The sequence below is a fragment of the Ranitomeya imitator genome, chromosome 2 (genome assembly GCF_032444005.1).
Source record: "Ranitomeya imitator isolate aRanImi1 chromosome 2, aRanImi1.pri, whole genome shotgun sequence".
Taxonomy (NCBI): domain Eukaryota; kingdom Metazoa; phylum Chordata; class Amphibia; order Anura; family Dendrobatidae; genus Ranitomeya; species Ranitomeya imitator.
In genome coordinates this window covers 722,602,696-722,630,502 of record NC_091283.1, presented here as the reverse complement: position 1 = coordinate 722,630,502, position 27,807 = coordinate 722,602,696, and the positions used below count along the sequence as shown (strand labels likewise).

General features: G+C 39.9%; 1 protein-coding gene across 1 annotated transcript in view; it reads left to right on the top strand.

The window, feature by feature from the left end:
- Positions 1 to 27,807, top strand: part of LDB3 (LIM domain binding 3) — a 332,032-nt gene that overhangs the window by 225,929 nt on the left and 78,296 nt on the right. The window contains exon 10 of the mRNA XM_069753186.1: positions 22,230 to 22,361. Within this exon, the coding sequence (XP_069609287.1) occupies positions 22,230 to 22,361 (132 nt within the window). The remainder of the gene's footprint in view (positions 1 to 22,229; positions 22,362 to 27,807) is intronic.

Here is a 27,807-nt window from a genome sequence, read left to right as displayed (position 1 = left end):
ATTTTTTGGTCAAAACAGCCATGTGAGGGCTTGAGTTGTACTTTTGAATGATAACATTTGTTTTACTATATCGCGTACTGGAAAATGGAATAAAAATACCAAGTACAGTGAAATTGCAAAAAAAAGTACAACTCCGCAATTGTTTTTGTTTGGCTTTTTTGCTTGGTTCACTAAATGCTAAAACTGACCAGCCATTATGATTCTCCAGATCATTACGAGTTAATAGAGACTAAACATGTTTAGGTTCTTTTTTATCTAAGTGGTGAAAAAAAATTCCAAAGTTTCCAAAAGCAGATGAGTGGAAGCATGTGACCAAAAGAAGCAAGAAGACCATGGAGAAATCACCAACCACACAACTGAAGAACCGATATCAAATCTTTGTAGAGGATGAAGATTGCACACCTAAGGATGAAGCAATACCAGCAAGCAAAAAAGAAAAGGGCACACAGCAACAAGTGACAGCAAAAAGTACAGCCAAGAAGCAACGAAGAGTGGTGGTGGTGGGAGACTCACTACTGAGAGGCACAGAAGCAGCCATCTGCAGACCGGACATAACTGAAAGAGAAGTATGCTGCCTTCCAGGCGCGATGATCAAGGATGTGACCGATAGGATACCAAAGCTCTTCAACTCCAAGGACGTCCACCCATTTCTTCTGATACATGTTGGCACCAATGACACGGCAAGGACGGACCTACCGACAATCTGCAAAGACTTTGAAGAGTTGGGGAAGAAAGTAAAGGAACTGGATGCACAGGTAGTTTTTTCTTCTATCCTTCCAGTAGACGGGCATGGCACCAGGAGATGGAACAGGATCCTTGATGCAAACAACTGGCTAAGACAATGGTGCAGACAACAAGGATTCGGATTCCTGGACCACGGTGTGAATTACTTGTACGATGGACTCCTCGCCAGAGACGGACTACACCTCAACAAACCTGGGAAACACACATTCGCCAGAAGACTCGCTACACTCATCAGGAGGGCGTTAAACTAGAAGAAGAGGAGACGGGAAGAAAAACATTAGACTTGAACAAAGAAGATCCAGGAAAACATACTCAGAAGGGAGGTAAGATCATTTCTAAAACAATCCACAGCGAGGAGATTGGAACAAAACAAAATCCTCTAAACTGCATGCTTGCAAACGCCAGAAGCCTGACAAACAAGATGGAAGAACTAGAAGCAGAAATAACTACAGGTAACTTTGACATAGTGGGAATAACCGAGACATGGTTAGATGAAAGCTATGACTGGGCAGTTAACTTACAGGGTTACAGTCTGTTTAGAAAGGATCGTAAAAATCGGAGAGGAGGAGGGGTTTGTCTCTATGTAAAGTCTTGTCTAAAGTCCACTTTAAGGGAGGATATTAGCGAAGGAAATGAGGATGTCGAGTCCATATGGGTCGAAATTCATGGAGGGAAAAATGGTAACAAAATTCTCATTGGGGTCTGTTACAAACCCCCAAATATAACAGAAACCATGGAAAGTCTACTTCTAAAGCAAATAGATGAAGCTGCAACCCATAATGAGGTCCTGGTTATGGGGGACTTTAACTACCCGGATATTAACTGGGAAACAGAAACCTGTGAAACCCATAAAGGCAACAGGTTTCTGCTAATAACCAAGAAAAATTATCTTTCACAATTGGTGCAGAATCCAACCAGAGGAGCAGCACTTTTAGACCTAATACTATCTAATAGACCTGACAGAATAACAAATCTGCAGGTGGTCGGGCATCTAGGAAATAGCGACCACAATATTGTACAGTTTCACCTGTCTTTCACTAGGGGGACTTGTCAGGGAGTCACAAAAACACTGAACTTTAGGAAGGCAAAGTTTGACCAGCTTAGAGATGCCCTTAATCTGGTAGACTGGGACAATATCCTCAGAACTAATAATACAGATAATAAATGGGAAATGTTTAAGAACATCCTAAATAGGCAGTGTAAGCGGTTTATACCTTGTGGGAATAAAAGGACTAGAAATAGGAAAAACCCAATGTGGCTAAACAAAGAAGTAAGACAGGCAATTAACAGTAAAAAGAAAGCATTTGCACTACTAAAGCAGGATGGCACCATTGAAGCTCTAAAAAACTATAGGGAGAAAAATACTTTATCTAAAAAACTAATTAAAGCTGCCAAAAAGGAAACAGAGAAGCACATTGCTAAGGAGAGTAAAACTAATCCCAAACTGTTCTTCAACTATATCAATAGTAAAAGAATAAAAACTGAAAATGTAGGCCCCTTAAAAAATAGTGAGGAAAGAATGGTTGTAGATGACGAGGAAAAAGCTAACATATTAAACACCTTCTTCTCCACGGTATTCACGGTGGAAAATGAAATGCTAGGTGAAATCCCAAGAAACAATGAAAACCCTATATTAAGGGTCACCAATCTAACCCAAGAAGAGGTGCGAAACCGGCTAAATAAGATTAAAATAGATAAATCTCCGGGTCCGGATGGCATACACCCACGAGTACTAAGAGAACTAAGTAATGTAATAGATAAACCATTATTTCTTATTTTTAGGGACTCTATAGCGACAGGGTCTGTTCCGCAGGATTGGCGCATAGCAAATGTGGTGCCAATATTCAAAAAGGGCTCTAAAAGTGAACCTGGAAATTATAGGCCAGTAAGTCTAACCTCTATTGTTGGTAAAATATTTGAAGGGTTTCTGAGGGATGTTATTCTGGATTATCTCAATGAGAATAACTGTTTAACTCCATATCAGCATGGGTTTATGAGAAATCGCTCCTGTCAAACCAATCTAATCAGTTTTTATGAAGAGGTAAGCTATAGGCTGGACCACGGTGAGTCATTGGACGTGGTATATCTCGATTTTTCCAAAGCGTTTGATACCGTGCCGCACAAGAGGTTGGTACACAAAATGAGAATGCTTGGTCTGGGGGAAATTGTGTGTAAATGGGTTAGTAACTGGCTTAGTGATAGAAAGCAGAGGGTGGTTATAAATGGTATAGTCTCTAACTGGGTCGCTGTGACCAGTGGGGTACCGCAGGGGTCAGTATTGGGACCTGTTCTCTTCAACATATTCATTAATGATCTGGTAGAAGGTTTACACAGTAAAATATCGATATTTGCAGATGATACAAAACTATGTAAAGCAGTTAATACAAGAGAAGATAGTATTCTGCTACAGATGGATCTGGATAAGTTGGAAACTTGGGCTGAAAGGTGGCAGATGAGGTTTAACAATGATAAATGTAAGGTTATACACATGGGAAGAAGGAATCAATGTCACCATTACACACTGAATGGGAAACCACTGGGTAAATCTGACAGGGAGAAGGACTTGGGGATCCTAGTTAATGATAAACTTACCTGGAGCAGCCAGTGCCAGGCAGCAGCTGCCAAGGCAAACAGGATCATGGGGTGCATTAAAAGAGGTCTGGATACACATGATGAGAGCATTATACTGCCTCTGTACAAATCCCTAGTTAGACCGCACATGGAGTACTGTGTCCAGTTTTGGGCACCGGTGCTCAGGAAGGATATAATGGAACTAGAGAGAATACAAAGGAGGGCAACAAAATTAATAAAGGGGATGGGAGAACTACAATACCCAGATAGATTAGCGAAATTAGGATTATTTAGTCTAGAAAAAAGACGACTGAGGGGCGATCTAATAACCATGTATAAGTATATAAGGGGACAATACAAATATCTCGCTGAGGATCTGTTTATACCAAGGAAGGTGACGGGCACAAGGGGGCATTCTTTGCGTCTGGAGGAGAGAAGGTTTTTCCACCAACATAGAAGAGGATTCTTTACTGTTAGGGCAGTGAGAATCTGGAATTGCTTGCCTGAGGAGGTGGTGATGGCGAACTCAGTCGAGGGGTTCAAGAGAGGCCTGGATGTCTTTCTGGAGCAGAACAATATTGTATCATACAATTAGGTTCTGTAGAAGGACGTAGATCTGGGGATTTATTATGATGGAATATAGGCTGAACTGGATGGACAAATGTCTTTTTTCGGCCTTACTAACTATGTTACTATGTTACTATGTTGAAAAAAAAAATTGTGCCATTTTCCGATACATTTTTACAGACTCCATTTTGGTGCAGACAGATCTTTTGATTGCCCGTTATTTTATTTTAATGCAATGTTGTGGTGACCCAAAAAAACGTAATTCTGGCATTTTGACTTTTTTTCTTGTTACGCTGTTTAGCGATCAGGTTAAATTTTTTTATATTGATAGATTGGCCGATTCTGAATGCGGCAATACCACCAAATATTTGCATCTTTGATTTTACTTTATTGGTTTACTTTGAATGGGGCAAAAGGGGGGTGATTTGAACTTTTATACTTTTTTATATTTTTAAAAACATTTTTTTTTGTTTACTTTTGGCATGCTTCAATAGTCTCCATGGGAGACTAGAAGCTGCCATAACCCGATCAGCTCTGCTATATATAGGCGATGATCAGATTGCCTGTATGTAGCAGAACTGCTGACACCACTAGGCAGCACTCATAGCAATCCGACAGTGGCAACCATAGAGGTCTGCTGGAGACCTCTGGTTGTCATGCCAACCTATCGGTGACCCGTGGTCATGTGACATGGACACCGATGGGTGGGATTTCGGCGTGCTTGCCTTGCACTTGCCAAATGCCACTGTCAGAGTTTGACAGCAGCATTTAATGGGTTAACAGCCAGGAATGGTTCGCTAGTCCTCCCGCGGCAAAACAGCTAACATGTGCCTGAAATGATGTGAGCTCACTGCCAGAACCCAGATCAAAAGGAGGTTGTCCGACATCGACGTACTATTATGCCCGATGTCAGAAAGGGGTTAAGAAAAAATGTAACCCCAGTAAAATGTTGCCTGCAGCTGCGCATGCGAGGTAGCGTCTATCTTGATGACAGGTTCACTTTAATGATTGGTAAGGTCCAACCTCTAAGACCCTTTCCTAACCTGGGAATGAGGGGATGGATCATCATCACCTTTCATAAAGTGATGACATATCCTAATCACGTGCTGCATTGGGTGAAATTAGATGAATCCTTCAGGTATCCCTTATTTATTAAAGGGTCTCTGTCCCACTGACACTGCATTTCAATCTGCAGGCAGCATGTTATAGAGCAGAAGGAGCGGAGTAGATTAATATATAGTTTTCTGGATATTCCTTTCAGTGTCTGACAGCTTTCTTTTTATGAGTGTGAATAGATATATAACTGTCAGTCATTGATAGGACAGCTCTCTAGACCACAAATCCCAGAAACAGTAGAGGATGAAATAATTAAAACACAGATAATTCTGACTATACACAAACAATAATCAATCTGCTCAGAACTTGCTGCTCTATAACATGGTGCCTATAGATTGGACTGTATGGTCAAGATAAAAGGTTCCCTCTAATATTATCAATCAGCCAGAGAATGCAGCTGCAATAAATAGTGACTCTTCCTTGAGTACCCAACAAGCTCATAAATTACCTGGATTACAGTTACTTAATTAGTCCCCATGTAATGTTTTAATTTTCCTGTAGTGGCAACAGATGGGAATAAAACACTTGTTGCCACGTTCCATTACAATATATAGATGATCACTTGAGGTTCCAGCAGTAGACACTCTGTTTTTTTTTTTTAACGGGGCTCTTCTACCAAAAAGAGAGTTTCTAAACCCATAAAGAATATCAATCTGATGAAACAAATGTTAATGAAACTACCTTAATTCCGCGCACATATAAAGTCAGGCAGTGTGGTGGCTCATCATGTAACTTACGATAACAGTTTTGTTGTGTGTTTGAGTATAATGTGCGTTACTACTCACACGTGTCTTAAGATGCTGTTCTGCTTACTGAGGGTGTTTGCTAGAAACCCTATGGTGATCTACTTTGGTTTGTTGCATTTCCAATCCCAACATCCTTTGGAGAATAAGTAAAATGACCTCCAATAACCTGTACTTTTTTGTCACCGTGCCTTGATTGTTTTTGCTCCATGTGTTGCTCTGTGTCTCATGCTTTGCCATATCATTTTCAGACCATCTACAACTGCCACCAGTTCTCCTTCACAAATCAATCGCAGCCAGGGAGCTAAGAACCTGTCCGCTGCAGCCTCCACTATATCTTGTGCCATATCAGCACAGTCTAGGTATACATTTACTTCAATGCTTCTTTTAACTCTTCTTTATATATCTGATTTTTTTCTAAATAATTCACACTTTTCAATTTTAAGCAATAACTTTACAATGTTATGAACAATGTCACAATGATTTATTTTTTGTATTTGTATTTAATATATCTACAGATCATTTGCCATAGGTCTTTTACAATCTGGTTTAAAAAAATGTTGTTGAAGCAAAAAAAAAAAAAAGACATTCCTCTCTTCCCTTCTGTTGGGGCTTTCTGTTTCTGAACAGAGCTGGCAGGCAGAAACTTGTGTGATACATCACCACTTGTGCACGCCTGCTCCTTTCACCAACACTTGGCTGATGTTTTATTATAGGCTTCCTGACCTTGTAGGAAGTGCCTCAGACTAGTGCCACCTGCATAGAAACAGTAGTCATTACACTGGCTACCCATCCACTCCAGAATCCAGTACAAAACTACTACCCTCATCCACAAAGCACTCCATGGCTCAGCACCACCCTACATCTCCTCCCTGGTATCAGTCTACCACCCTACCCGTGCCCTCCGCTCCGCTAATGACCTCAGGTTAGCATCCTTAATAATCAGAACCTCCCACTCCCGTCTCCAAGACTTTACACGTGCTGCGCCGATTCTTTGGAATGCACTACCTAGGTTAATACGATTAATCCCCAATCCCCACAGTTTTAAGCGTACCCTAAAAACTCATTTGTTCAGACTGGCCTACCGCCTCAATGCATTAACCTAACGATCCCTGTGTGGCCTATTTATAATAAAAAAAAAAAAAAAAAAAAGGTTCCTCGCATCATGTTCTCATACACTTTATGCAGTATTAGCCCTCTGTGTCTGTACTGCTACATACTTAGGCAGTTAACTGGTTCATGCAGCTTTACATGAACACCTGAGCCTTACACTATAGCTGGTCCGAATAACTAAAGCAATTGTTACCATCCACCTCTCGTGTCTCCCCTTTTCCCCATAGTTTGTAAGCTTGCGAGCAGGGCCCTCACTCCTCCTGGTATCTGTTTTGAACTGTATTTCTGTTATGCTGTAATGTCTATTGTCTGTACAAGTCCCCTCTATAATTTGTAAAGCGCTGCGGAATATGTTGGCGCTATATAAATAAAATTATTATTATTATTATTATAGTCTTCAGCAATGGTAAAATACATGACCAGTACTGCCTCTATGACAAATTGCTTATTTGTATAAAAATAAACAAATAATGTAAAAAAAATTGTGATGCAGCATTTAGCATAGAAAAGTAGAATATTACATATTAAAATATAACATTTCTAAAAATATAGAACAACCAATCTAATAGTATGTCCACAAGGCCCTGCTGCTTTTAATTAAATTCTGGCGTGATTTGAGGTCACAACGCAGTCCTTCCTTCCTTCCTTCCTTCCTCTATTCTTCCTTCCTGTTTTCTTTTTTCTTCCTCTATTCTTCTTGCCTTCCTCTATTCTTTCTTCTTTCCTTTATTCTGCCTTCCTTTCTCTACACTTCCCTCATCCATTCTTCCTTCCTTCCTCTATTCTTCCTTCTTTCCTTCCTCTATTCTTCCTTCCTCTATTTTAACCGACCTTTCTTCCTCTAGTCTTCCTTCGTTCCTCTAGTCTTCCTTTGTTCCTCTATTCTTCCTCTATTCTTTCTTTCTTCCTCTATTCTTCTTTATTTCTTCCATCCTTCCTCTATTCTTCCTTCCTCTTGTCTTCCATCCTCTATTCTTCCTTCTTCTATTCTTCCTTCCTCTATTTTCTTTCCGCTATTCTTCCTTCTTCTATTGTCCCTTCCTTCCTTTATTTTCCTTCCTCAATTCTTCCTCTACTTTTCTCTAATCTTCCTTCCTCTATTCATCCTTCCTTAATTCTACCTTCCTCTATTGTTCCTACTTCCCCTAGTGTTCCTTCTGCTATTCTTCCTTCCTCAATTCTTCCTTCTTCTAGTTTCTCTTCCTCTAGTCTTCCTTCCTTTAGTCTTGCCTCCTCTATTCATCCTTCCTTAATTCTTCCTTCCTCTATTCATCCTTTCTTAATTCTTCCTTCCTCTATTAATCCTTCCACAATTCTTTCTCTATTTTTTCTTCCTTCTGCTATTCTTCCTTCCTCTATTCTTCCTTCCTCTATTCTTCCTTCCACAATTCTTTCTCTATTTTTTCTCTATTCTTCCTTCCTCTATTCTTCCTTCCTTCCTCTATTAATTCTTCCTTAATTGTTCATTCCTTTATTGTTCCTTCCTTCCTCTAGTCTTCCTCCCGCTATTCTTCCTTCCTCTATTCTTTCTTCCCTCCTCCATTTTTCCTTCTACTATTCTTCCTTCCTTTCCATATTCTTATTTCCTCTATTTTTCCTTTGTCGCTCGCTCTATTTTTCCTTCCTTCCTTCCTCTATTTTTCCTTTCTTTTCCTTCCTCTACTCTTCCTTTTGCCCTTCCTCTATTTTTCCTTCTTTCCTTAATTCTTCCTTCCTCTATTCTTCCTCTCTTTATTCTTCCTTATTTACGCTATTCTTCCTTTCTTCCTTCCTCTATTCTTGCTTCCTTTCTTCTTTTATTCCTTCCTCTAGTCTTCCTTCCCTCCTCCATTTTTCCTTCCTCTATTCTTCCTTTCTTCCTCTATTCTTCCTTCCTTCATCTATTCTGCCTTAATCCTTCCTCGATTTTTCCCTCCGCTAGTGTTCCTTTCTCTTTTCTTCCTTTCTTCTTTCCTCTATTCTTCCTTACTTCATCTATTATTTATTCCTTCCTCTATACTCTCTTCATTCCTTTATTATTCCTTACTCTATTTTTCCATCCTCTATTTTTCATTCCTTTCTATATTGCTCATTTCTTCCTTAATTCTTCCTTCCTCTATTCTTCCTTATTTACGCTATTCTTTATTTCTCTATTCTTCCTTCCTCTATTTTTCCTTCCTTTCTTCCTCTATTCTTCCTTCCTCTATTCTTCCTTCCCTCCTCTATTCTTCCTTCCTCTATTCTTCCTTTCTTCCTCTATTCCTCCTTCCTCTGTTCTTCCTGTATTCTTCCTTCCTCTATCCCTTCTTCCTTCCTCTATTCTTCCTTTCTTCCTCTATTCTTCCTTCCTTCATCTATTCTGCCTTAATCCTTCCTCTGTTTTTCCTTTTCTAGTCTTCCATCCTTTTTTCTTCCTTTCTTCTTTCCTCTATTCTTTCTTTCTTCATCTATTCTTTACTCCTTCCTCTATACTCTCTTTATTCATTTATTGTTCCTTCCTCTATTCTTCCATTCTCTATTTTCTTCCTTCCTATATTGCTCATTTCTTCCTTCTTCTATTCTTCCTTCATTCTTCATTATTGTATTCTTCCTTCCTTCCTCTATTTTTCCTTCCGCTATTCTTCATTCCTTTATTCATCCTTCCCCATTTTCCCATCTTCCTTTATTTTCCTTCCTTCCTCAATTCTTCCTCTATTTTTTCTCTATTCTTCCATCCTCCATTCATCTTTTCTTAATTCTTCCTCCATCTATTGTTCCTTACTTTTTCTAATCTTCCTTCCTTCCTCTGTTCTTTTTTCTTCTATTCTCCCTTAGTCTAGTCTTCCATCCTTTAGTCTTCCCTCCCATATTCTTCCTTCCTCTAGTCTTCATTCCTTGTTCTATTACTCCTTCCTTCTTCTCGTCTTCCTTCCTTTAGTCTTCCTTCTTCCTCTATTCTTCCTTCCTTCCACAATTCTTCCTCCTTCCTCTCTATTTTTCCTTCATTCATTCTTCCTTCCTCAATTTATTCTTCCTTAAATGTTTCTTCCTCTAATGTTCCTTCCTTCCTCTAGTCTTCCTTCCGCTCTTCTTCCTTCCTCTATGCTTTCTTACCTCCTCCATTTTTCCTTCCTCTATTCTTCCTTCCTTCCAATATTCTTATTTCCTCTATTTTTCCTTCCTCTATTTTCCTTTGTCACTAGCTCTATTCTTCCTACCTCCCTCCCTCTATTTTTCCTTTCTTCCTTCCTCTACTTTTACTTTTGTCATTCCTCTATTCTTCCTTCCTTAATTTTTCCTTACTCTTTTCTTCCTCCCTTTATTCTTCCTTATTTATGCTATTGTTCCTTTCTTACTTCCTCTATTCTTCCTTCCTCTATTCTTCCTTTATTGCTCCTTCCTCAATTCATTCATTCTTCCTGTATTCTTCTTTCATCTATTCTTCCTTTCTTCCTCTAGTCTTTCTTCCTTCATCTATTCTGCTTTAATACTTCCTATGTTTTTCCTTCCTCTAGTCTTCCTTCCTCTATTCTTCCTTTCTTCCTTCCTCTATTCTTCCTTCCTTCCTCTACTCTTTATTCCTTCCTCTATTGTTCCTGTATTCTTCCTTCCTTCTGCTATTCCTTTTTTCCTCTCTTCTTCCTAACTTTATGTTTGTTCTTCCTTCCTTTATTCTTCCTTCCTTTATTCTTCCTTGCTGTATTCTTCCATCCTTTATTATTCCTTCCTTCCTATAGTGTTCCTTTCTTCCTTCCTCTATTCTTCCTTCATTCTTCCTTGCTGTATTCTTCCTTCCTTCCTCTATTCTTCCTTCCTCTATTTTTCCTTCCGCTATTCTTCCTTCCTCTATTCTTCCCTCCTCCATTCTCCCTTCCTTCCTTTATTTTCCTTCCTTTCTCAATTCTTCCTCTCTTATTTCTCTATTCTTCCTTACTCTATTCATAATTCCTTGATTCTTCCTTCCTCTATTCTTCCTTCCTTCCTTCTTCTATTCCTTCTTCCTCTAGTCTTCCCTCCTTTAGTCATTCATTCTTCTTGTATTCTTCCTTCCTCTATTTTTCCTTTCTTCCTCTATTCTTTCTTACTTTCTCTATTATTTCTTCCTTCATCTATTCTGCCTTAATCCTTCCTCTAGTTTTCCTTTCTCTAGTCTTCCTTCCTCTATTCTTCCTTCCTTCCTCTATTCTTTATTCCTTCCTCCATACTCTCTTCCCTCCTCTATTCTTTCTTTCTTCCTCTGTTCTTCCTGCCTCTATTCTTCCTTCCTCTATTCTTCCTTCCTTCCTCTATTCTTTATTCCTTCCTCCATACTCTCTTCCCTCCTCTATTCTTTCTTTCTCTGTTCTTCCTGCCTCTATTCTTCCTTCCTCTATTATTCCTTCCTTCTGCTATTCTTCCTTTCCTCTATTCTTCCTTTATTCCTCCTTCCTCTATTCTTCATTCATTCTTCCTATATTGTTCCTAACTCTATTCTTCCATTCTTCCTTCCTTCCTCTATTTTTCCTTTCTACATTCTTTCTTCCTTCATCTATTCTGCCTTAATCCTTTCTCTATTTTCCTTCTTCTAGTCTTCCTTCCTCTAGTCTTCCTTTCTTCTTCTATTCTTCCTTCCGCCCTCTAATCTTTCTTCCTTCTTCTAAACACTGTTCCTTCCTCTACACTCTCTTTCTTCCTCTATACTCTCTTTCTTCCTCAATTGTTCCTATATTCTTCCTTCCTCTATTCTTCCTTCCTTCTGCTATTCTCCCTTCTTTCCTCTATTAATTTTTCCATCTTCTATTTCTTCTTTCTTCTTCTTCTATTCCTCCTTCCTTTATTCTTCCATCCTCTATTCTTTCTTTTTTCCTCTATTCTTCCTTCCTTTATTTTCCTTCCTTCCTCAATTCTTCCTCTATTTTTTCTCTATTCTTCCTTACTCTATTCATAATTCCTTGATTCTTCCGCCCTCTATTCTTCCTTCCTTCCTCTGTTCTTCCTTCTTCTATTCCTTCTTCCTCTAGTCTTCCCTCCTTTAGTATTCCCTTCTCCATTCATTCTTCTTGTATTCTTCCTTCCTCTACTCATTCTTCCTTTCTCTATTCTTTCTTCCTTCATCTATTTTGCCTTAATCCTTCCTCTAGTTTTCTTTTCTCTAGTGTTCCTTCCTCTATTATTCCTTTCTTCCTTCCTCTATTCTTTCTTCCTTTCTATATTCTTTCTTCGTTCATCTATTCTGCCTTAATCCTTTCTCTATTTTCCTTCTTCTAGTCTTCCTTCCTCTAGTCTTCCTTTCTTCCTCTATTCTTCCTTCCTCCCTCTAATCTTTCTTCCTTCTTCTAAACACTCATCCTTCCTCTACACTCTTTCTTCCTCTATACTCTCTTTCTTCCTTAATTTTTCCTATATTCTTCTTTCCTCTATTCTTCCTTCCTTCTGCATCTTCCCTCTATTCGTTCTTCCTTCCTCTATTTGTTTTTTATTCCTCTATTCCTCCTTCCTTTATTCTTCCATCCTCTATTCTTTCTTCCTTCCTATATTGTTCCTTTCTTTCATCCTCTATTATTATTCTTCCTTACTGCATTCTTCCTTCCTCTATTTTTCCTTCAGCTATTCTTCCTTCCTCTAGTCTTCCTTCCTCCATTCTCCCTTCCTTCCTTTATTTTCCTTCCTTTCTCTATTCTTCCTCTATTTTTTCTCTATTCTTCCTTCCTTAATTCATCCTTCCTTCCTTAATTCTTCCGCTATTCTTCCTTCCTTAATTATTCCTTCCTCTACTCTTCTTTTTTCCTCTATTCTTCCTTCCTTCCTCTATTCTTCCTTCCTTCCTCTGTTCTTCCTTCTTCTATTCTCCCCTCCTCTAGTCTTCCTTCCTTTAGTCTTCCCTCCTCTATTCACTATTTTTCCTTCCTCTATTTTTCCTTTGATGCTCGCTCTATTCTTCCTTCCTATTTTTCCTTTCTTCCCTTCTCTACTTTTCCTTCCTCTATTCTTCCTTCCTCTATTGTTCCTCTATTCTTTCCTCTAGTCTTCCTTCCCTCCTCTATTCTTCCTTTCTTTCTTCTTCCTCTATTCTTCATTCATTCTTCCTGTATTCTTCCTTCCTCTATTCTTCCTTTCTTCCTCTATTCTTCCTTCCTTCATCTATTCTTTCTTCCTTCCTCTATTCTCTCTTCCGTCCTTTTTTCTCTCTTCCTTTCTCTATACTGTCTTCCTTCCTCTATTGTTCATCTATTCTTCCTTCCTCTATTCTCTCTTCCATCCTCTATTCTCTCTTCCGTCATTTATTATTCTTTCCTTTATTGCCCCTTTCTTCCTTCCTCTATTCTTTCTTCATTATTCCTTACTGTATTCTTCCTTCCTCTATTCTTCTTTCACCCTTCCTCTATTCTTTTATTTATTCTTCCTTCCTGTATTCCTCTATTCTTTCTTCCTCCTCTATTCTTCCTTGCTTCCTCTATTCTTCCTTCTTCTATTCTTCTTGCCTCTATACTTCCTCCCTCCCTATTTTCTTCCTTACTTCCCCTATTCTTCCATCCTTATCTCCCCTATTATTCCTTCCTTCCTCTATTCTTCATTCATTCTTTTCTCTATTCTTCTTTCCTCTATTCATTCTGCCTTCCTCTATTCTTCCTTCCTTCTTTCCTTTCATCCTTCATTCTTCCCTGACATATGCAGCCTGGTCTGACATTCTATAATACAACCAGATCCAATAGGTTCCTAACATACCTGTCACACATATATTGCACCGTGTGTATAATTTGCTCTCTGCCCTCACCACCACATATTCTTTCCATTTGAATATTGAGCCGCTTTTTTACCATCTGGCGCCTGATATTTGGACACTGGACCACCATTTGTTTAGCGACTTTACAGTCTTACGTCTCTACCTGAGCATTATGTTTAGGTCATATGAAAATAATCTGATTTTCATCTGGAAAACTCAGACAATTTTCATCCGTATTGTCATCCGTGTGCCATCAGTGTCCCATCCATGTGTCTGTATTTTACGTTTTTCAATGTGACATCTGTGCAACATGTGGCATACGTATTTATACATCAACAGTTTAAAATGTAAACAAACAATAAAACAAACACACTGGCGCTAAGATAAACACCCGAAGTAAAGCTGCAGGCACCTGGGCGGACTGTGTGCAAAACCCTGCCAGACAAGAACTAAATCTGTAAAACAAACAAACAAGAGGTGCTGCGCTGCACAAAGGCTATAGCTGTATGGTGAGTGAGTTCCAATGTCCTACCTCACAGACGGAGGCTGACAAATGTCCTGGGTTAGAAGGTGGCTGCCACAGAACTGTATCCTCCGAAGTGTGAGAGGGCTGCAGTGTCAGCAGTACATAACTGAAAAGGGAGCGTCCTCCCGTAGTGCAATAGTCCCCTATACGCTCGCCGCTGGAGATCCCGGCTGGCCGCTTCGGCCGATGGCGCCGCCGAACAGTAGCGAAACGAAAAGGGGGCGTGGCTAAACGGTGACGTCACCAGTCCATAAGACGGACACAAACAAGGGCCAACCCGACGCGTTTCGAGGGTAACGACCCTCTTCCTCAAGGTATGGCTGCCCTGCATGTGCTAGTTGTTTATATAGCCACAAACACCCAGTGTCGTGCACAGCATAACGCCCACCTCCAACAGAGCCCACCCACATATACAAGAATACAAGGATCCAAGCCTGCCCGCTGGACCCTCCCGGATATATAGAAAGCTACTAAACCCTATGGTGATACCCAAATAAAAAACATATAAATGAATGAGAATGCTAATGCTGTGTTGCCAGTTAAGAACAAGGTATACCCCCAACCCCACTAAAATTAAAAACTGCAACCTTTAATAATATCTTTAAAACTGATAACTACATGGAAAAATACCCAACCCTATTTAAATAACAACATACTTTAGATGCTTACTTATTTTTAAAAAAAAAAAAAAAAGGGGGGCTGTGATGTTTAATCGTTACTACCAGTGTTCACAGTAAATGTGGACTCCTCGAATAAAAGATGCCCTGTCCCCTCCCCCTCTAAGTAAAATAGACGCTAGTGTGAACAGCACAAGAGCTAATTAAAAAAAACCCTGCTCCTGTTTACAGTAACACTGCACATAACAGTACTCCTAATTTACAGAAATCCTTCTCCTTATAGGGCATACAATTCAATCTCAAAATTTAATCCCTTAGGGGCCAAACTATCCAACGTGAAAATCCACTTCGATTCCACTCTTGACATACTTTTCAAATAGTCCCTGCCCCTAGGGTTTTCTTTAACAATTTGAATCCCACAAAAGGAGGTGCGGTGCCATGACCGATTATGTTGATCAGCAAAATGGCGCGATAGCGGGTGCCCCATAAAACCCTTGCCAATGTTGTTCAAATGTTCTTTTATTCTATCTTTGAGCCGCCTCTTAGTGTGGCCCACATAGAGCTTATTAGTTAGTTTAAAATGTACATGATGAAATACAGTTTGCTATGCTAATAATTGCAATGCTTTCATAAAAATCGGATTCAATACAGATGTTTTGTATAGGACAATAAATTTGAAAAGGCAAGTTTCATCCGATATACAAAAGAGAATAGTGCATGCTACAGGATCGTTGTTATAAAACTGTTATCCGAACAGCCCTACTTAATTACATTGGTCATTGTGCTGTCTGATTTTTACTTATATACCATACTTTTGTATAATACGCTGGACTGAATGAGCCGTTAAAGAGAAAAGGAAGCCAATTTAAATTTGCTGGTAAATTGGTGCATTTGGGTATCTTATGTTTAAGACTAGAAGGTCATTCAAATATTCTAACATGTCAATATGAACAATTGGTTTCACAGAATTTACCATAACCTTTCAGAATTAGTTTCTTCTTTTTTTTACATCAGATATATTTTCTATGATATGACTTACATTTCCCTTCTAGGATTTTCTACCAGAAAAGCTGTAGATGGGAAGGGGCATTTAACACTAATTTTATTTTGACATTCCAGGTACTCATGCAAACCAAAAAATATGTTAACATTGTTTATTCAAGCTTACAGGATTCGAAAAGACACATCACATTCCTCAACAAATGTAAATTGCTATTATTATTATTTGTAAGGTAGTCCTCAATCAGAACCACAATATCTTCTGCAAAAAATTTTTTTTTCGGATAGAAGGCATTTAAACAAAAACATCAATATCTGTTTCAAGATAGTGTCATCAGGATTACGGCTCTATTCTGCAAATCAAATTGTACCTGGTCTTTTCTTTTTCACCAATCTTAAGGACCTCTGAATCCTTCACACATTTTAGGCAGTGGTCAAGCATGTGCACTCCATGTAGGTAAAACATATGGGAGACAGCTGGGGGAGAGTGCTCAGTTGGTTCCATAATCTGGAAACAAACTGAACTCTCGTTTCATACAAACCTCTTCTCAGCTTGAACATGTGAGTGAAGTAGAGGGAAGATACCATGGTCCCTCATTTTAAAATCGGTGGGAGATCAGATATTTATGAAGTTAGGACTCAACACCAAATAATATATGTTTTCTCCAGAATACTAAAGAGAATCCATCACCAGACTTAACATTATACATTTCATAAAATATTAAAATGATCTCTCAAACCTGATGAGACTGGTTTATTTACTTAGAAAAGCCCCGATAGAATAATTGTATAATCCTTTTTGGAATCTAAACTCAGGTCTTCCCACCTAGCCTGATTGACAAGCTCGTCACTGTCCCTCCTACCCTGCTGCTGGGATCTGACACAAGGCAAAGCTTCCATCAGCAGGCTGGGTGGGTAGAGATTGACTATAATTGGCTTTATGAGGTCTTCCACTCTTCAGTTGGGCTTATAAAATGCCTACTGTACTTTAAAAATAGGGTTGCGCAGGTATTTTGACATGGATTTTAAAAGTAACTACACCAGTTTTGTCTGGTCTAAGAGGTCTATTTAATAAAGTATACAGTTTATAATATGGAATCTGATAACAGATCTGCTTAAAGAAATGTCGATATTTGCTTGGCTCACACTATATAAAATATGTAAAATCATTACTTTTCATTTGTAATGGCCTAAACATTTCAGCCATTTTAGGTCACTATCTAACATTTCATTCTCAAAAAGCAGATTTGATATATCTTGACATGTTCCTTTTCTTCCCATTCAATTGTTTCAACGGGAAGACACAAATATAAGTCTCCCATGCTGCCACCAGCCTTGGAAGCCCTTTCTATTACTCCTATATTCACTACTTCACCTCTGCTCAAGAAGAGAATCATACCCAAAAGAACTGGTGTATACAAAAGAATTGGTCTCTCAAACCTACCAAGAAAAGTGTATCAGAGGTACAGCTACGAAAGCTGGCTGGTTATTAACTTCATTCCGTGCCGAGAGGTCAGCAACTCTTCTCCCGTGGTCTGACGAGGACTCGACAGTGTGCACATGGGTGTTGCCCTTCTCATGTTGTCACTGATCACTCTGTTGTCAGACAAAGGTTAAAAGGAAATTATCACTTTATGACGATATGATTTTTATCTGATCCTAAGGCTTTTTTAGACTAATATTTTGAAAAAATTGAAATAGCTAAATACAATTATCTACATTGTTACAATCGTTTACTGCACCTGGATTATTTATCAAGCATACTATTATAGTGATAGGGACTTAGGGATTCACAAACTGTGATTTATTGATCTAATTTGCTAATTTAAGTTTTACATATAGCCATGGATAAGAAAAACTTAGTTAAAGGACTTGTCCATCCCTTTTTGAGAGAAACCAAAGATTAGCTGTAATCAGTGTTTTACTTCCTTGCACTGCCCCCGCAGGTGAAATAAAGCAGTGTAGAGATCCCGTTTACAAGTGCGAGCTATGCACGTAGTGCATAGGAAGGGCAGGTAGTCCAGAGCCAGAAACTCTCTTTATAGCCACAGATGGAGTACAAAACAGAGGTCCCTTCTCTGACTTTATCTTGTAAAAATAAAATGATACTTTATTCTTTTAAAATCTTATGACATTACACACTTTTGCTCAATGAAAGTGATAATTTCCCTTTAAAGAGTTCAAAGCGATTCATTAGCGCTTCTAGGTTTTGAGTGGACTATATCCTTCCTCAATATTGGTGTGCTCCTCCTGGTGCTTTCAGACATCATGTTGAGAACTGCTCTTCCATTGCTTAGTAATAATGGCTAACAACGCTGCTGGTGTCATCCATTCTGTAAGTAACTATAGTTTTAGTCACTCTAATTCTATCATTACTTAAGACCACATTAAGTGATCACATGTTGTTCATTTCTTAAAAAACCTAAAGAGAAACATCCACATCTCGACTCACTAATCAAAAGTTTATATTTTATTAGAGAGGTGTTTAATGTTACCATCCTCGCTAAATATGGCACAAGTGTTAAAGGGACTCTCAGTGCATCATTGCATGGCCAAATGATTAAGTGCACCTTGACATCTGCTTGTTTTCCATCTATCTACACCCCTCCTTTTTTGATATTCAGCTCTGGCTTGATAGAGCTCGAAAGGGGTGGAGATGTACGAAAACCAAGCAGATGGGACGGTGCACTTAAACGTTTGGCTATGCCATGATACACTGAGCTTGGTTTGAAAAGTAATTCTGTGCTGACAGTCCCTTTAAATGTAAATTATAGGTACATTTTCAATAGATATTTTATAAACATGAGTATAGCTATTTTTACACTATATTAAAGGGGTTTCCCTACAAATAAAGTTCATTTTAATCAACATTATAATTATTAATAATAATAATAATAATAATAATAATAATAAGTTCCAAAATTAGATGAATTTAAAATATGTTCCTGTGCTGAGATAATCTTATAAATGTGCCCTGCTGTGTACTGTGTAATGTCTGTCTGACCTGCAGGAACATGGTCTGATCATATCACAGCTCCTGGGCAGGGAAGGACACAAAGGAGAGTATACAGACAGGACAGCATGGGATCACAGCTGATTCTTTCTTTCAGGTAAAACAATGCTTAAAAACATGCAGGGAAATGTTTTCCCTCACAAAAAGAATAAGCTGTGATCCTGTGCTGTCCTGTCTGTATATTATTTTGCTTCCTCCCCTGCCCAGGAGCGGTGATATGATCAGATCATGTTCCTGCACAGTCAGACACAGACATTACACAGTACACAGCAGGGGCATTTATAAGATTATCTCAACACAGGATCGCTTTTTTAACACATCCAATAGTGGAACTTATTGTTCTTCAAAGATCTAATGATTAAAATGTACTTGGGAAAGACAAGACAACCCACCAAACTTCCAGTGCAATATTATTTTAAACCTTAGTAATTTTATGCTTAAGTCAAAGTTGCAAAGTACACATGTGCTAAGACCTCAGCGGCAAGAAACGTTGTCATTGCTGGTTTAGCTGTACTGACTGATCTCAAGGGCAATAAGGCACTTGGAGAGTAGGTGCCCATCTAGTGGTGAATCCCATGATCAGACCTCCTCAGAAAAACTGCATTTTTTTTACAAGAACAAGAAGTGAGAAGATAGCCTCAAATAGTCAAAAGGACTTAGAGCAAAAATCCCACCAAACCCTTCTAAGACAAACAAACAAATCTAACAAATCTCCAAACCTAGTTTAATTACTAAATCAGTACAGTAATTTTCTTCATAAGTTTCTACTTGACAATTATCTTTAAAGTAGGACTTTTCATCAACGTCTACCTCATCCATTGATGGTTATGATTGGACTTCTTATGACAACTCTATTTCTTGGAGCTCCTGTCTAATATTGTTATTGTCATAGGCTGCAATCACTCGTGTGGTTTTATAGGCAGTTTATATGGCAGCTAAAGCCAGAAGTAGTTCTAAAAAGATTGAAAAGTATAAAAGATAGTCTGATGCTTATCCACCTTGTATCCCCTCCTGTGCTTAGCTTAACCCCTTCACAGCCAATTACGTATAGGTACGTCACCGGTCGTTTCCTGCCTTTATTACAACTCCAGCGCTGAGTCCACATCTTTTTCTGCATATGACAGCAGTTCTGATGTCATGTGGATATATTGACGGAACATTTTAAAAAATTATGGCTCTTGGAAGAAGGCAAGGAAAAAACTAAAACAAAAATTTGAAAATAGCTCTGGGGTGAAGAGATTAAGACACTGTATGAAAAACTGCCTCAAAAGCTGCTACAAAACTGCATGTGATTCAAGCCAAAAGCTATATATATTCACAGTATTCTGTATAATGCAAAATCTTGTTTCTGGTGAGAACAATGTACCCATAAAGCTCAATAAACCTGTATTAGAAAGTCTTGTTTTCAGAATAGTTTTTTATGCTGAATACAGTTAGTATAACGCTTTCCTTTATATTCCACATTACTTTTTAATCCACTCTTGGCTTTGGATCAAAAACATTTCTCCAAAACTGCATGTGTGGTTCCAGCCTCCATTATGCAGAAATCTAGCATTAATATATATTATTTTGAATATATGGCAACATGTATTGCTTTTCAGATAAATGATTTTAAAGATTTAAAATATTGTGTAAATGTTATTTAGGATTTCTAGAGGCATTCTCTATTTTAAATATTGGTAAAAAAAAATCATTTTTTTTTCATTCCCTTAATACAAAAATGGAAAAGGAAAGCTGACAAGCATCAAAATTAACTTACTAAATGCTACATCCATGTGCATATTCATTGATAGCTTGATTAAACCTAAAAAGTAACAGAATTTGTCATTCTTTCAGCTAGATGCAGTCATTGGCTTTAGGTTGTTTTTTTGTGGCTACCTCTAATGCAGTGACTTACACAAAGCAGATTGAAAATATTTTATATATGATAAGAACCCAATGAGGAGACATGGTAAGGGTCAAGATTTGCGCTCACGATAATGTAACAAAGGTGAACACTTGCTTTTTTCAGCCTTCATCAGCAAGCCTCCTTTTCTTCCAGCTTCCAGTCTAAAATAAGGTATTTGTGTCAAAATAAATGTGTGAAGTACTAATGAAAAGTCGCAACTCATCATTGGCTACAGTGTGTGTTACATATGATAAAGCTATTGTAGTATCGTAGTATGTGGTTCTATATAATATCTAATATCTATGACGGAGAGTAGTGTAGTATCTTGAATTATTAGTTTGCATGAGCTAAATGTGCGTTGCATACAGTTTTAGTAGATTTGATTACCATGATTAATGGTTAAAGGGGTAGTCTCCTTTATTAAAATTGCTTTCATTAGTTAGACAGCATGAACATAATCAAATCTGTCTGCAATTGACTTGCTTTTTCTTTTTTGCCAAGGAGGTTGACCACTGGAGTCTGGCTGAGTAGGCACAGTAGTTATATTCTGCCCTGAAGAGTTAACTCTAGATATACTAGCCACCTCTCGCCAACCCATTATATTTAGCCGTTAGACAGATACTCACCTCCTTTGCTATGTCAGCCCCTGACTTAGCTGCTGTTATCAGTTGTGCACTATTGGCAGTATCCAGGCTGAAGAGTTGTCTCCTGAGATCCCAGCTACCTCTCACCAGACCATTGATTTCTACATAACAGTTAGAGAGCTACTCACCTCCCTCTCCCTGTCAGCTCCTGACCAAAAATATCACTCCACGAGGAGTGCCTGCAACAATTATGTAAAGAGACTGGAAAATTGTGTGCTGTTGAGGACTCAAGTTGAGAATAGCCCTTTAACTACTACCCTTATATCTAAAGAAACATAACTCCTGTTCATATTCCCTATTCAAGGGTATGGACATCATAGATACACTTACTCAATTGGGGGCAACTATTAATAAGAGCCAAAATGCAGATAGAAGCACTTATAGATCCAGTGTGCCCATGCATTGCAGAGGAAAATGATGTGCAGAAGTGACCTCTAAAGTCATCTCCAACTGAGGTTGTTATATGCTGGACCTTAAATTCACTATTGTGTCAGACTGTTTAATATCTTCTTAATATTTATATATGATGTTTGTAGCTTCAAGGTTGCAAATTTATGAGAATTTATGATTGTAATCTAAATAGCAGAAACTTTTAAAACTGGCTAAATAGGTGAACGAATCTGTTCATCCTGAATCCTCCGGAGATGTGCGCACAAGGTTCTATGTACCTCTCGGATGCTGTAGTGAACCCCTTTCAGATGGTATCCCCTAGAGAAGAGAATCTCACCAGATTTTGCACTGGTAAAATTACAGAAAATCCCATGCCCCATAATTCTAAGGGGAATTATTTGATTTGCTAATGACATTTATTTGAAACAAATCTTGCCACTTTTTCGCTCATCTTCTGGCCCTTTTTGTGTTTTTCTCAGAAGTGATACGTCCTTTTTAAAATAGGAGCCATATGCGAACAATTACCCAGGCGACTGCTCAGTTTTCCGATAACTGGTGGACATCTGTGGACTTCATATCCAATACTGTTACATCTCACAATGAATATTCTTATCTGCTTTCAGTTCTTCTAGCCAAGCTTATTCTTCAGTCACTGCTGCCAAAGGTCCCACGCCTTATGGAGGGTACAATGAGCCTTCAGCGCCTGCTGCCAAGCCCCGAGTAGTAACTACTGCAAGTATCAAACCATCTGTTTACCAACCCAGCCAAGGTACGGTGGCACGGGATAATTACATCCTGCAATAATGCTCATATAATTGCTGTTCTGTTCAGTAAAGACAGTGTGAAGACGAGGTCAGAACAGACAATAGGATTCTTACTATCTATTGTAAATGGCATCTCAACCAGTCAGAAATGAAAAATTGTCCACTACTCGGACAACTGCTTCCTAAATACTATATACTCAAGGGTAAAATAGAAACAAGAGCTACCTTCCGCATCTGCACCAGTCCAGCAGTGTAGCACCAGGTCTCCCAGGGCTAGCATGACGTTGTTATGCTACGTAAGCACTGCAGCCAATCAGCGGTCGCTAATGGGCTGATTGGCTCAAACTTTCCTTGGACAAAACTTGGGCATCCATAAGAAGTGTTAGAAGTGCAGGACACTGTCAGCCGCTGATTTGCTGCAATGATGAAATTGCTGATATGTGGCAGTATTTAACCCATTCGCACATTCTGCCATGAACTTCTTGATAATGGATGTGCGTGTACGGAGCGAGCTCAAGAGCTCTGCCCACTCCTTACAGGTCAGATAGCAGTTGTAATGGCCGTCATCTGTTCATAACACCAGGGATAAACGCTAGCCAGATCTGCGGTTCTTCAGTCAGCCCAATTGCCTCAAAAATTAAATAAAAAGTGATCAAAATATCATCTATGTAGTGCAAAATGGTATCAATAAAAACTACAAATCAGCACAGAAAATAAGTCCTCACACAACAGATTTTGGCAGGGGAAGCCAAGACTAGCCAAAAATGTAGCTTTTAATTCCGACTCATAAGCAAGGGTCATGGCTGCACTCCACTCTATGACATTAAAAGGGAATCTGCCAGGAAGTTTTTTCTTTGTAATATGAGAGCAGTATGACGTGGGGGCAGAAACCCTGATTCCAGGGATATATCACTTACTGGGCTGCTTGGTGCAGTTTTGATAGAATCCCTGTTTTCTCTGCTATAGATGTAGCATTTGTCAGAATGCTGAGCTGTGTATAACCCCGCCTACAATGATGATTGGCAGGTTCCTCTGTACACTGTACATTGCCAGCAAGCTGCCAATCAGTGGTGAGGGCGGGGTTACACTGGCTTAGGGCTGTGATAATCTCCTGCTGATAAAATAATGATTGTATTGAAACTACAGCACATAGGCTAATCAGTGACACCTTCTTGGAATCAGGGTCTCCTGCTCTATATTATACTGCTCTCAGATTAAATTGCAAAAATCTGCTAACAGATTCCCTTTAAATGTCCAAATACACAGATATTGCATAACATTATATGGTCTATTTATATTATTTATAGCACAATGTGCAAAAATAAATGTTGCTATTGAATATGTATACATAATATTTCTTTGCTTTGTTTATGTCATGTTTTATGGTGTTTTTTTAAATCATGTTTATTCATTATTTTTGCTACAAATTATTTTGTTAAACTTACCAGTTTTTTTTAATCACTTTTAGGCTGCCGTCACACTAGCAGTATTTGGTCAGTATTTTACATCAGTATTTGGAAGCCAAAACCAGGAGTGGAACAAATAGAGGAAAAGTATAATAGAAACATATGCACCACTTCTGTATTTATCACCCACTCCTGGTTTTGGCTTACAAATACTGATGTAAAATACTGACCAAATACTGCTAGTGTGACGGCAGACTAAGATGTTACACATTTATATGCATCATAATGAAAAGCTATGAATTCCAAAGCCGTACTGCATGCAAATTAATGCAACGGCAGCTGTTAGGGCATACCTCAGGTATACATGGAGCAAAGAAAAGCTTAGGACAGTCCTGGGGACTTGTGCTAGGCCCAGGGTTATCCCTTAAAGGGGCTGTCCGAAGTGATCCCTTATCCATAGTTTGCTGGGGTCTGATTGCTGAGACACCTCAACCTTAAAAAACTGAGTCTTCAGCCCTGGGTGAATGATCAATCATGTACATTTGCTCCATTCATTTTTATTGGGACCATTGTAGAGCAACCCCCGGGGACCACTCGGCGGGCTGGTATTCGGCACTCCTATAAAAAATGAATGGAGCAGCAGTAAGCAAGATCAACCACGGCTCCATTCACATGGGACTCTTATTATGAGATCCGGTTCCAGGGATCAGAGCCCCAGCAGTCGGACCCCCTGCAATTGGAAAGTTATCACCTATTCTATGTGTAAGGAATATCTTCCAAACTTTAGATAACCCTTTTAAAAGTAGATAAGTCTAATGATCAGGTAGTAAGGAGACCCCTCCTTGTGAGCGCAGCATCACGATGTTTCCACAGTATATAGAGTTTGTGTTAAATTACAGCTGGCTCCTGTGGGCTATGGTGCAGCACAAGTGCAGTGACAGATGATGCTAGTTACGAGCAATCACCACCATGCTCTTAGGGCAGATTAAAGGCTGAAGACTTTGTCAGTGTGGCACTTTGTAAAATGCTACAAAACAATGGGACATTTTGTATCTGGCTCAGAATAGCTTCTATTACATTATTCTAGATACCCCCACTAGGTGGCGTACAACTCCATATGTTTGAAGAATGTGATAGCAGATCTGTGACAACATGAAAGAACATTTCTACTGGAACATGAAACTCAGTCAAGGAGTGATCATCACTAGGGTTGAGCGACCTTGACCTTTTTAGAGTCGAGCCGTGTTTCGCGAAACCCGACTATCTTAGAAGTCGAGTCGAGTGGAATCGGCCGATTATCGCGAAAAGTCGGGTATCGCCCGAAACACGAAACCCAATGCAAGTCAATGGGGGAGCATAGTCGGCAGTGAGTGGAGGCCAGGAAAACACCTACACTGCCCATTGTAATGGCAAAAACATCCATTCTTGTTAAAGAAGCTTGTCAATCGTAATTTACCTTATAATAATTGGAAGGCATTTGAAATTGGGGGTCATTTGGCTAAAGTTGTGGGGGGTAGGGCTGGTTCAAGTAATTAGTGGGCCCAGGAAATCTGGACCACGTCACGGCAGTGGAGCAGGGAGAGGTAAGTATTTCAACTTTGCAAGTGCTGTGATCCTGAGCAAGCAGGGGGGGCCCACTCGTTGGCATTGGCACTGGCACAGGGCCCCTCAAAGTACAGCGGTGTGTTTGCATGGCGGGGGCGCCTCCCACCGGCAGCAACACTTTTGCGTACTGTGAGAGGCCCTGTGCCAGTGACGTCGCCAACTAGTATTCCTCCCCCCACCTGATGAAGGAACCTGCACTTTCATCTGCACCTTCCTCTTTGTCCCCGTGTAAGGTGGTATGGTATGCGGGAAGAGGAACCTGACTTTCAACAGGGTCACAATCTTGCTGTGTAGCGTGCACGGGGAATTTTGCGTTATGGGTCAATGTACCAGCAGACTCATCTATCACTGGCTGGGCAATGGGCAGGATTAGGAGGAAACACAGATATAGGCCCAAAGAATAAAGTTGGATAAATGCAGTTCAAAATTGGTAACACAGGACTAACCAGGGGGCATTGCAGTGGAGGACAACTGGAATGAGAGGCTGACACAGAGAATAGGCCCAAATCAGTAAGTAGTCGAAATGCAGTTCAAAATTGGCAACCGTAGTAAACAGGCGGCACAGCTTTGTTCAGTGGAGGAGAACAGCAAGGAGTGGCAGACACCGATAGTAGGCCCCAACCCAACTAGTAGGCCAAATGCAGTCTAACATTAACAACTACTTAACGAGAGCCTGAAAATGGAATTTCAGGACAGGAAACCAGGTGAACAGCAAGGAGTGGCAGACACCGATAGTAGGCCCCAAACCAACTAGTACGCCAAATGCAGTTGTTCCGTTTAACCACAATTTTATGAGAGCATGAAGATAGAAGTTCAGGAAAGGCAACCTGGAGAACACCTTGGAGTGTAACACACCATCTCTCTACACCCCATATTCAATTTGTAGGCCTAATGCAGCGTAGTTTCCAACAACTACTAAACGAGAGCCGGAAGATCGAAGCTCAGGAAAGGCAACCTGGAGAACACCTTGGAGTGGAACACACCATCTCTCTACACCCCATACCCAATTTGTAGGCCTAATGCAGTGTAGTTTCCAACAACTACTAAACGAGAGCATGAAGATCGAAGCATTGGCGAGGAAACCTGGGGAACACCTTGGAGTGGAACACACCATCTCTCTACACCCCATACCCAATTTGTAGGCCTAATGTAGTGTAGTTTCCAAGAACTACTAAACGAGAGCCGGAAGATCGAAGCTCAGGAAAGGCAACCTGGAGAACACCTTGGAGTGGAACACACCATCTCTCTACACCCCATACCCAATTTGTAGGCCTAATGCAGTGTAGTTTCCAACAACTACTAAACGAGAGCATGAAGATCGAAGCATTGGCGAGGAAACCTGGGGAACACCTTGGAGTGGAACACACCATCTCTCTACACCCCATACCCAATTTGTAGGCCTAATGCAGTGAAGTTTCCAAGAACTACTAAACGAGAGCCGGAAGATCGAAGCTCAGGAAAGGCAACCTGGAGAACACCTTGGAGTGGAACACACCATCTCTCTACACCCCATACCCAATTTGTAGGCCTAATGCAGTGTAGTTTCCAAGAACTACTAAACGAGAGCCGGAAGATCGAAGCTCAGGAAAGGCAACCTGGAGAACACCTTGGAGTGGAACACACCATCTCTCTACACCCCATACCCAATTTGTAGGCCTAATGCAGTGTAGTTTCCAAGAACTACTAAACGAGAGCCGGAAGATCGGAGCTCAGGAAAGGTAACCTGGAGAACACCTTGGAGTGGAACACACCATCTCTCTACACCCCATACCCAATTTGTAGGCCTAATGCAGTGTAGTTTCCAACAACTACTAAACGAGAGCATTAAGATTGAAGCAATGGCGAGGAAACCTGGGGCACACCTTGGGGAGGCAGACACCGTTAGTAGGCCCTACCAAAGTTGTACCCCCAATGCAGTTTTAAAATTCCTAGAGGCTGAAAACAAGACTATTGACGCTCAGCTTTTTTCAAAGGAACACAGCTGAATTGAGTGGCGCAGACAGACACAGGTAGTAGGACTTAACCCAAAAATGTGGCTCACTGCAGCTTAAAAAAGTTACAGGGGTACACAAGCAGCAGTGCTCTGGGCAGTGGAGGACAATTTCAATAGTGGACCGCAGACAGACTTTGTACGCCTACTATTAAAAAAAGGATGCTCTATGCAATTAAAAATAGGTTCCAGGGGTCCACGGGCAGCAGTGGTGTGGTCAGTGGACGAGTATTGGAAGGAGGGACCGCAGACAGGCGTAGTAGGCCTAACATAACAAAATTAGGCTGTAGACACTGTAAAATTGGTAACAGGGGTACACGGCAGCAGTGGTGTGGTCAGCGGAGGAAAATTGGAATTAGGGACTGCAGACAGACTTTGTAGGCTGTCCCCTGTGGACCATGCATCCAACACATTAACCCAGTGCGCCGTAATGGACACGTAACTTTTTGT